The 11848-nt window shown below is 31.4% G+C and overlaps 1 protein-coding gene across 1 annotated transcript in view; it reads right to left on the reverse strand.

The window, feature by feature from the left end:
• LOC118191029 (SAM and SH3 domain-containing protein 1-like) overlaps positions 1–9288 on the reverse strand; it is an 810623-nt gene extending 801335 nt beyond the window's left edge. The window contains exon 1 of the mRNA XM_085815408.1: positions 8743–9288. Within this exon, the coding sequence (XP_085671534.1) occupies positions 8743–9033 (291 nt within the window). The 5' untranslated portion in view covers positions 9034–9288. The remainder of the gene's footprint in view (positions 1–8742) is intronic.
• Between the last annotated feature and the right edge of the window lie 2560 nt (positions 9289–11848).

An 11848-nucleotide genomic window follows, 5' to 3' on the forward strand; every position in this document is an offset into this window, starting at 1 on the left:
ACGATCTTGTTGAACGAGGGTTACCATTCTTTACCTTTTCTTTTGGGTTTTTAATTGCTGTGAGTTCTAAAAATTAGTATATATTTAAATAGCTCTTAAGTAATTTTCCTCTGTTATCCGTTATAAAGAGAGATACCACAACAAAACGAGGAAGGAATTTAGGAATGTCTATCCTCTACGTTTCAAAAGAAAAAAGAAAGCAATAAACAAACGAACTGAGGCAATAAGATAGAGCAATCATAATAATTTTTATCGTTAACTGTTAACCGAATTCGCAAGTCAAAACATTACTTCAGAGAGATGTAAGCTTTTAATACTTTTATCCCTTCTTCGCTTTTCCCTTTTTCTTCCAAGGCTAAAGAAACAAGGTCACGGTTAACATTCCTTTTCGGAAGGTATATTTCTGGATCAAAGGTCAGGAACAATTCCCGCTCTCGAAACGGATGCTCTAACAAGGAAACGATCTTTCGCCATCGGCGGTGTATTTATTTCAATGGTATAAAAGAGATAGCGTGTAGTGATTTCTTGTGTACAAAGTAGATGAAAGGATTTCACTAGCAGGAAAGACCTCCATCAAAAGGGTACTATAAATACTCTACCTGTCTTCATGAAAGAAAGTATTATTAATATAACTATTCATATTAGAGTAAAAGAGTTTTACGCAAGAAATAAACTATTTTTTTAATTCTAACCTTATTTTATCATTTCTCTATATAAATGTCTTTGAGAGCTATTTAGGTTTCTAATTATTATACCAAATTATTCAAATACGAAAGATTATAAATCAGATCCTGAGTACGTTTAGGTAATGTATGCTGAGACTACATCACATAAGATGAAACATCGGATAAAACTAAAAAGTGGAGCAATTTCAGATAAAGATTTTGCGGCTGTAATATATTCCTTCCACGCTGTATGGTGTAGTGTCACATTTTCATGTCGTTTCATACTTGTTGAATTTAACAACTGTATAAAATAAGCTCTTTTGGAAAGAGGCTTTAAACAATGTAGACTATTTTTTTAATTCTAGATGAAAAATTGTTCTAGATGAAAAGCAATAATTTTGTAACTAAATTCATAAATTTTGTTTGACAGTGAAAACTGTGTTATTTGTTCTGAGTAAAGTTTGACTGTTCAACATGCACTAAATAAAATAGAAATTTAAGTATCGAGAAGGGATTTGAATTTTTCTTAAAATTTAAGAATACAAAAATTAAGGTAACATAATACAGAAAGTACTTAATACCTAATAAAATTTCGCTATACTATAGAGTTAGCGGACATTCTTCTTCAACTTTTCTAGTGTAGGCATATTGTCATTTGTATATTGCTCAACCTGCTAGCTGAATTCTTTGCGGAAAAAATGCTGTTGTTTGAAGAAATTCTGATTAGACCTGTAGAATCCAATGATATTGTAGACATATTCCTCATCTGTGTATCTGGCAGGCTGTCGCAACATGTAAGAATCTCATAGACATTTTGGAGGTAGAGAGTACGGAATGGAGACTGCATTATTAGATTAAAATACAGCGTTATGTACACCAGATATATATGGACGCGTAATAAATTCTAAAATCTCGTGAACGAACCAAGCAAATATTAAGCTGTCATCTATATATAACAAAGTAGAGCGGTTGATATAGTTGCTGGTGTCGTTGATGATCATCACGCCCTGAGTACCGTTCGCCATGTCAATATCATCCGCCCTTCTAACATTCTATGAGAGGGGTTGTAGAAGTAACTGCGTCATTTTAATTTGTCATAAAATAAGATGATTATCAAATTTACTGATTGCTCTGCCTGTTCCACCTATTTTGACGAGTGTAAGCATCTTCTCCTAATCACCTTTGAAAATACAGTCCGCTATGTTATCTTTATCCAAATCTACCCTTATACATCTTCTTTAAGCACCAGCTACATACAAGCCAATTCGCCAGTTTCCGAAGGCTCTTGTGAATATTGGCTCTAAGCGTTTTAGATAACGTATCACATGAAGCTAATCCAAAATGTTGTCTATATATTTTGGCAGAAATGTATAAAATTTTTGATATTTTATCAAAAGTCTCGATTCGTTTTGCCTTATATCATCTACATATAACGTTGGACTCCTATAGAACTTACCGCTTATATACACCTCGGTGATTTTCATTTATGCAAATTTTACATTTACGAAGACCGGGATTATGTACTGAAATTTCAGCATTACTTACAGCAGTATAAATTATGTTTTATAGATATATAGGTTGACGCAAATTGTATATACCAATTTAAACTCTCAACCCACGCATGTGCGGCTTGCATACCTATGTCAAGACCTAGCAGTGTAACGTAAACCAGTAGTCCATGCAGTCGCAGATTGTGGCAGTAGACGCCTTGTGAAAGATCGCGAAAATTGTGAACAAGACAGTTGAAGGATACAATTAGGTACAACAGATGCAATGGCAAGCATTCTAGGTGCACATCTACATGTTATAGCAGTCCTATACTACAGGTTGGGAAATGTGGCTATTTCCCAACCTTATGTCACATATATTAAAATGCGTTATGAAAACCATCTCGCATTGCCCCGAAAAGTGCATCAAAGCAAAAGAAGGACATTATTTTCAAGATTCTTAAATTCAATTCTTAAATTCAAATTATTTTCAAGATTCAATAAATGGCTATGTGCATACTCTTATGTGACAATCAAGTAAAGATGCAAGCACGTTATACGATTACTATTTAAAGCTGGTAAATAATGCAACGCTCTACTTATTAAAAATAAAATCAAAGTGAAAACTTTCAAAAAATACCTATATTTTTTCTGGGTGTGTATGAGTGTAGTTCTCTTAATGTATTATACGAATGCAGAATTACTGTTATCATCAGGAAGTTAATTAACGATCTTCTCCAGCAAAATAATGACAATTCTCAGACCTAACTATTTAACAGTTCGCGGAGGTAATTAATGCTGTGGAATAATATTGTTAATATACATGGTATAAAAGCATAATAATATAAGAGGGAACAAAAATGTAATGTCATATACACAGAGAATAAAGATGGTAAATCTTAAATTATAGATGCTTCTAATTTTTAGACAACATCAAAAAAATTTATATTCATATTTAGTTGTGTGGTACGTCATTTACTAAACAGCTAACAACTGAAGCGCGTTTTAAATAAAATTATGTACTGGTATAATAAATAGCTGTTCTCACATCCAAGTTAAAATGATTAAATTAACCAAAAGGAATAACTTTGTATTATATTTCATTGTTTTGAGTTTTTAGAGGATTCTTTCCCCACTGGCGCTGTTTTACTTCCTTGTACGAAGTAGAAAGCAAGTATTGTAATCGCGAAAAGTTTCAGGCAGCATGTGTCAACGAAAATATTCATTTGACCGCTATCGAACGCAATTTAACGATGTTTTTGGGTGATATCTGTACGTAAGGACAGAATAAAATACTCTTTTCCTTCAAAAAAATTATAAAACTGCTTTAAAATGAATTCTGAAGAGAATTTTTCGTGGCGTCTGTACGAACGTATGTTCACCTCAGAACATTGAAATTTTGTATATAGGACTACTATGACATGTAGATGTGCACCTCGTATTTTGGTTGTAATCGGCCGCACCAAACGTATATAAATATATTTATGTATATATATCCATTCTGTTACTCGACTCAGTGATCTCAGTTTTTTTACTCTTATATGTTTGTAAATTGTACAAAAAATGATTGAATTATGTTGTTCTTATCTTCCGGTTAAGGTGTTTATGCCTTTAGTAAATCTCTACGCAATAGTTTTTAGTGTAGTGTTTGTCGGTCTCATTTGGATCAAAATATCTGCGAGATTAGTGTCTTAGCTTAAAATACAAAAATATTGTTTCAGAAAATTACCTTGCACAAGAAGGTTTTGTGTAGCTGTTATAATATATTCCTTGCGAAGCTTTTAGAAGTTCTAAGTGATAATCGGATTTTGCGCAGCAAAGCTTTCAAGGCCTCTTAGAAATAAACACAAATACAAAAAGTTATACAATTGTAGTCAGTGAAACAAAATTTCAGAAAGTCGCTCTATTTACAAAACGATATGTGGTATCCTGTAATAAAACTCTGAAAGTAATTTAAGGAAAAATTTCATAAATCGCATGGTAAAAATGCCATTTGAGATGTCAAATTGTAATTTGAAATTTTCACACTTCATATTAATTTTTTTTTCTTTTCAACGCTGTCCTTATCGTGAAATTCTTTGTACCTGTTTCTCTGAAATATAATAATATTTCTAAATTTCATATACTTGATAACCAAATGGTTACTTCTCGTATTATCTGAAACATATCGAAATCGTTGCGTACAAATACCTAAACCAAGTGTAAGGAAGATTTGCGTGTCTTTCCTTTTAAAAGGGAAATTAAAAATAATTAATCGTTGGCAGAAGGCAATCTGATTCGGAGACAGGCCGAGTGAGAAACTAGGCTTCTTGGTGTTACGCAGTTTAGCGTGTTGCGAACGCAAAAGAAAAAAAAAATTGGTTTAATTAAGGCAAAGCATGTAAGGGCTTTCTGCCAAGAGAGTAATGCCTTCCGGTTGGAAGAAAACGTCTATTTGGAAGCTTTCCTTTGAAGGAAAATGATTTGTATTCCCGTTACATATGGGAAAAACCAAAGGGTCAACCCAAAAAAACAGCTGCCCATTTTGACGGGATTTGAAAGCTGAGTCGGACAACATTCAGCAGTCTTATCTACTCGAACATTTGTGGGCACATTGAAAAATCTTTTGAAGAAATTGTGTGTATGTTCTACTTCAATCCGGAGAAACGTGATAAGAATCAGGAAGAAACTTTTTCTTATATATTATAGCACTTATAACCTAAATATAACTTTACATGCATTTGGAAATGATAGACATCATGTGACTCATTTTTCAGCGATATTCACTTTATTAAACTGCGCTACGAAAGTTCACTCCAAATATTTATATTTCATTTTATATCTGTGGTAAATCTGCTACAATTGAAGTGTATATTCAGAATACAGAAAAAGTTTCACATTAAAACAATAGAAATGAGAATGATAGTAAGAAAGATTTAAAAATTCGCTCACAAAAAAGTAGTTATGCAAAATATGCGCAGAAAACTGAACGATTCTTTAAGTAAAATATACATTAGAAGCATTTTCAATAATTATAACATTATGCTGATATCTTTAACTTAAACCAATTTGATATGTTATTCAAAAATTTCAAAAAAAATTATAAAAAGATAAGTTTATTGTTTTTAAATCTTTGATCGATTATTGCTTTTAAATGTTTTTAAATTTAATTTTGTTTTATAACTGTACAATGATTAAATTCGAAATATACGCATCTTATGTTTTACCTAATAGCAGGTTTCTGAAAATTAATTAAATCACCAGGCCATGTGGAAAATAAACTATTGACTTTACGTTTCGCGCAGAGGGAACACATGCTAAGACTAGGATATGATACGAGTACATTCATAACAGTGTAGCGTAACGTAGCGTAAGGGTCCAAATATTTTTACAACGATTCTTCCAAGATCATTTCTAGTGTCAATATAAATGAATTTTCAGTAAAAAATAATTTCGAATGATTCATTTACGTTTTCCACTATTTAGTCCCCATTTAATAGCTAATTGATTTAAGGCAGTAAATTGTGAAAAAATTGGTTAACGTCTCTAGGGCATTCACCTATAAATTGTGGTATGTAAAGCATTCTAACAAAAAAATTATATTATTAGCATTCTTTTAGATCTTATTTGCAATGTTTAAGCAACAGCAATTAATTTCGAATTCTGATTACGATCATTGAGCGGTATCTTCAGTTTAAAATTTATACAGTCATTGAATAAATTTAATTAAATGACTTAGATCTTAGAGTCAGATTTTAATAAAGATATAAATCTGTAAATTTTAAATGCATAAACAACTCCTGAGCCAATTAATTCAATTAAAACTTTCTCTAAATACAAACCTTTCATTGTATCATTAACAATAGCAGTTTATGAGATTTACAAGGAAATATTTTGATTAATATTGGTATCTGTTTACTCTGAAATAGATAATGTTGTCTACCTAGATAGTTTGTTTTCATAGAAGCTTTTTGAGGAATTAAAGTTGATTGATCACCATGCCAAGAATAACATGGAAATTTTCATATACTTGACCCGTTATGTCACGAAAAGTCAAATCTCATTCGACATTCAGAGCTACTAATATACAATCCTTCTCATAATCACTCAGTGTGAACTCGGTGGGAAAAATAAAGTATTATTTTCAGTCTTAATCAAAAAGATAAATGGCTTAGGAGAAACTTATTCCCATGAAGATATCTTTAAAGCTGATAAAAGTTATCAAATCGTTGTCATGAATTAAAAATTATACACTGATTTATTACATTTTTTTATTCATGACAATGGTTCAAAGAACTTTTAAACGGAGTCTGTAATTTTTGCTATACAAAAAATTTTCAGATGCAATAAATGCAAAAACAGCAATAAATTCTTATATATTTTTAACTCATTCAAAGAAAATTATAATCCGTATTACTGGATATATGTTTTATATCCTTTACAAAATTCATAAAAAAGGATATTCCATTCTTTCTGACTGACAGGCCATTTTATATCCATCAGCCAAAACGTTATTCGCAACACTGTTCATTTACTCCATTACTTTCTTTCGTTTTAACTTATAATTATTGATTTATTCTAAGGAAATCTGATTATGAATTCAAACGGTGAATTTAAAGATAAAATTTTATTTATGATTAGCATTTTACTTAATAGAACCCTGATAAATATCCTTTGCCCTAAATAATTCATGCTTTAAAACACTTTCTGAATATAGCAGATAACATGAAGTCCAAAATAGGGTTTTCTGAAGAGATAGAGAGTTTCTGAGAGATTGAGTATTCCATTCCGCAGAATATTAGACTATGCTTTTCAGAATAGTCTAATGTTACTATATAGGATGAGGGGGGAAAAACAGAAAAAGAAAACTTTCGTGAATTGAATTGAATACAAAATTGAAGTAAAATAAATACACCTGTCCAGTGCTTTGAAATTATTGTTAAAACTATTGAGACGCTGAACTGGGTGATAAAATGGCTAAGCAAAATGTTTCAACAAGACATAAAAATCACCTTTTCAAACTACATTTTTTCCTACAAAGTTAAAATCGTTATACGTATGTGCTAGATTGATCTAGTAACGTAATGCATATATTAGATGGTATCGCTTTTGTTTGAAATCATTAAAGTTTTCCTTTTCGAATCCCGTTATTGAATATCATTTTAAAAACTCATAGTTTATAATATGAATAGCTCAACTGTGGTAAGAAGTCATTTATCTAACGCAAAATAATCCTATTATATAATCGTGTTTACCCCGCAAGCAATAAACAATCAGTTTTACGGTACAATAATTAATATTACAAAAATAATACTCTCTATTGTTCTCTTCGTATATTTAACGGCATATAACTTGGCCATAAAAATCTACATATTCTCTGTAATACACATAAACCTTTTGCTTATTTATTTGTGGCTACTATACATCTGAAAAATCGCACGTAATAATATGAGTATTTTACCGCACGCAGCTTAGAGTATATGGCACTTAATTATTTAATATGAAATTTAAAACCACTTGTTCAGTTATAGATACAATATAGGGCACTGAATCGATGAGAGATTTAGGCAAATATAATTCACATCTAAAAATTAAATCTCTCCAAAAAGTTGTAAAAATATTTTTCTCGTCGATGTTTCTAATTCAAAATATTTTAAAACATTGTTCTGCCTTCTACTAATTGTGCAGGAAGCAGAAATCCTATTTTGCTTGAAATTCTATTTAAGGAAATATTTTGAAAAATAAAAACTTTAAATAGCAAACATTAGCATTTAAAAGTACAATATTTCTAATATCTTACTAAGTTATTCTCATGCAAATGTTTCATTATAAATTGGGAATTAGTGTGTGTTTTATTAAAAATTGCGAAATTTCATGCAATAATACATTAAGCTTATAAAATATAAGATTTTGTAGAACATTAGGAAATAAAATGTTTATTCAGAATGCATAAAAGGAAACTATGAAATGTGAATTCAGTGTAAAATAGGAAAGATCTCGACATAAAAAAGTGTAATTATTTTACAAATTAAATCCTTTAGGTAGTAATTGAAAGAAACAAATTAATAATGTCAGTAAACAAATTAATTCGTTTCATTAAATATTTCATACTGAAACATTGAAAACTGTTAAGAATTGCTATTGTATTGATAATTTTCACTCTATTATTGATCTCCCAATTTATCGAATGATACTGCCCTATTCAGATGGAAGAAACGTTTCATTTTCTCCTTTTTACGAAATACACTTGTAAAAACTCATTTAATTTACAAATTTTATACAATTTCACTGATGGTGGATGCATAAATGACATTTTGTGGAAACCGAAATTCGGGATTTGAGGTTTATCATCTGATAGAATTAATAATTTTTAAAGCCACACGGGAAGACATCTACCGTCTAGTGCAATGTGATATTATCACCACTAGGGCGCATCAGTTAAATTTTGTAAATTGCTAAAGAAAAAGTGGCTCAACTGCTATTCTAAGACAGATCGCCCTGCAGCTACTAATCCTCATCATTTATGGATGAGTGCCCTATATGAGAGGGAGAAACACGCAAAATGGTGCAAAATTCATGTATTCAAGCTTGTAAGTCAAAAACATCCCTACCTGGCATAAAGCATGAGTCATCTTATCCCCTCTGGGACCCTCTCCCCCAAGCCGGCCGCACTCCTCCAAGCTAATGTACACGGACGTTCCCCCTTTCTCCAGCAGGGTCCGGACTGCTTGCCGGATCAGCTGCCGGTGCTTCGGCTGCTGGACACCGATTGCATCTAGATCCGGATCCCCTATCTGCTTGCACATCTCTAAATCGTCATAGCCATTGTCCACAAAACTTTCATAATACTGTTCAAGGTCCAGGTATTTAAGCCACTCTCGGACGATGTTCTGGTCAGTCATGAGTGCTCTCTGTGGTCACTCCGCATACTGTACAACAGTGTATGAGACGTGCATGATGCGTTTTATTTACAAGAAACACGTGGTCACCCAATGTCGTTTGTCTGAGTGGTTATATAATCCCGTGTGATCCTCAAAAAAGAAAGTATAGTGGGGCAGTTTGACAGAGAGGCGACGATTATGTCAACTTTCGCTCTCGTGTGCGTACGAACAGCGTGGCAAGCGGGGCAGAAAACACCACCCGCATATCCACCTAGTCTGACGGCTGACTTCCATTTGACGGAGGGGGTTTGTATCGTGCGGCGGATATTCCGAGAGAAGCGCATGCGCGATGAAGTTTCGATTCGACACGGACACAGTTTCGTTTCCAGTCGCCGCCACCGGCGATACTGTCAAACATTTGGTGTTATTTTTTTCCTTCTACCAATACAATTATTTCAAGATAACATGCTCCTCTATTATTACGAATTTTGCTATTTCATTTTATCATGCTTTCAAGCATTCAAGGATAGCAAAATTTTGTTAATTCTATCAAATGCTGGATCACTATAATAAAAATGCAGAATATTTCCTAAAACAGAGAATGTTTAAAATTTCCGCATTACGCCCGAAAATTTTAATGCGATGCAATAAGAAATCAATTTGTAATTTTCATTTAATTTTATTTGTCTTACACTACTTTAAAAACTTTAATTAAAAATTAAACAGATAATTTTAATACTTTGATGCTTAACTATTTTAAACGGATAACTTAAACCATTTTTACTTTTTCTAAGAAATTATACTTAAATATAAGAAATAAAATGCGCAATGAGTCTTAGATTTATATCATTAGAGAGATTTTAATGTTTTATAATGCTGGAACACTATGAAACCCTGTTATAAGGAATCCGGTTTATACTTTCGGGGGTGTAACAAATGAAGCTTTCGGTCGCATCAAATTTTCTATACACTTAATATTATTTTATCGCATTCTATTATATTTGAAGAAATTAAATAATGAAGAATCTGTATAAATGTATGTATGCTTCTCGCATTGTGTTAAAATAACGGTACCTAAAGCAATCCAATTTTGAATAACGTAATCCTCCACAAAAATATGGACATCTTAGTCCAAATTTGGAGTTTGGAATTTGTTTTATTATCGATTTCATATTTTGTAACACTTTAATGAATTTTGGGTTAACAAACACAACTATTTTTAAGCAAGCAATGGTAACACTGTATGGAAAAAAAAAAAAAAAAAAAAAAAAAAGATTTTTATCTCCAGCGCGTGAGACTGTGTATCAGAAATTCTAAAGATGTGCTCATTTTAAAATTATTTTGTGATATTGCTGTTGAATTAAATTGTATGCTTTATGTGCGATGAACATAATATTTAATAAATAAAGGTAACACACAAAGCGTCAAAAAACGCCCCTTTGGATGTAATTTAAGATCTGGAAAACTTTTTTTTTTTTTCTTAACTTGTTTTTTTGGATTTTCAGCACTTTTAGCAGAAAAATTACTAATCCTCAAAATCTTTCATGATTAGGTAATCAAAATAGCGACAACTACTACTTCAACGCTACTTCTCTTTTATTTTCAATCTTATTATTTTTACATGTTCTAAACGATGGCTATTCGAGGCCGGTGTGACACCTAATTCTTGGGAAAACCAAAACACAGAGATCTTAGGCTATCTTATTGTGTCACTAAAACAATTCTTTGTATATAAAGATGTATTTTAGAAGAAGATGCGTATTTTGAGAGAAAGTACTGAAACATGACTTTCATGCTAAGTAATTTATCGTATAAAATTATTAACGCACGATAAAACAGAAAGGGCTCAAAAAAGTTTAATTAATCTACGTCGCAATAATTCTAATTAACGCTTAATATAAAAATGTTTTATGACTAAAGTTACGCTTCATTTTTTGGTAGATGTTACAAACCTAATCAATGTAATTGTAATTCATTAGTCAGTTTTTACAATTCTTCGTAAGATAATCTATTTTCTAATGGGAATCGGATATAGCCAACCGCTGGATATAACGAACAGCTTCAGGTTCTTGAAGTTCATTATAGCGAGGTTTGCTATATTCGTTTCTGATTCGGTTTATTTCAGTATACTGCGTTTCAAAATTAAATCGAAAGTAATAATAGGTATTTTATAATTATTCATTTAAATATTCCAAATTCACAAACTCTTTACCATTTATTATTAATTTAGGTTAAAAAACACACCGAACAAAGATTAATTTAGAAGTCAAACAAATGCAAATATAACGCTGATTTTTGTTGTTTGACTTCTAAATGTATTATTGCCTTTTATCCTATCTGTTATTATTTATTCTTGAATTATTCTTCTTGTTTAATCCTTAGTTTATAATGAAAGAAGAAACCATAACAGTTTGTTGGTAAGTTCAATAATTAATAATTATTAAATAGCTTACCTTGAATTTTCATCGACTTATAGTTACCTGGAAGTACTTGAATTTAAAGACAGTAAAGACACTCAAAGAAGTGAATAAGATTTTGACTTAATCAGCTGTTAGAATTGTTTACATGAATTCATTCTTTCTTAGCATCGAATACTAGTCGTTTGGTTTTATTTAATCTGTTGCTACAATCACACGGCAAAATTAAAAAATACATTACGAATTAAACATCTGGCGTAAGGACAGCGCCATTTATAGAAAAAGATAAAAAAAACATAAACATTTTTAAAACTGAACATTTCTCCCCTCCCTCGGGCTGAACACTCAAGTTCAGGAATGACTACTTAGAAAGAGGTAAGCATTTGGAAATTGGACGTCAATAAACTCCAGTTGACGTT

The sequence above is a fragment of the Stegodyphus dumicola genome, chromosome 1 (assembly GCF_044657685.1).
Source record: "Stegodyphus dumicola isolate Sdum_Otavi_A_Nest chromosome 1, ASM4465768v1".
In the NCBI taxonomy this organism is placed as follows: Eukaryota; Metazoa; Arthropoda; class Arachnida; order Araneae; family Eresidae; genus Stegodyphus; species Stegodyphus dumicola.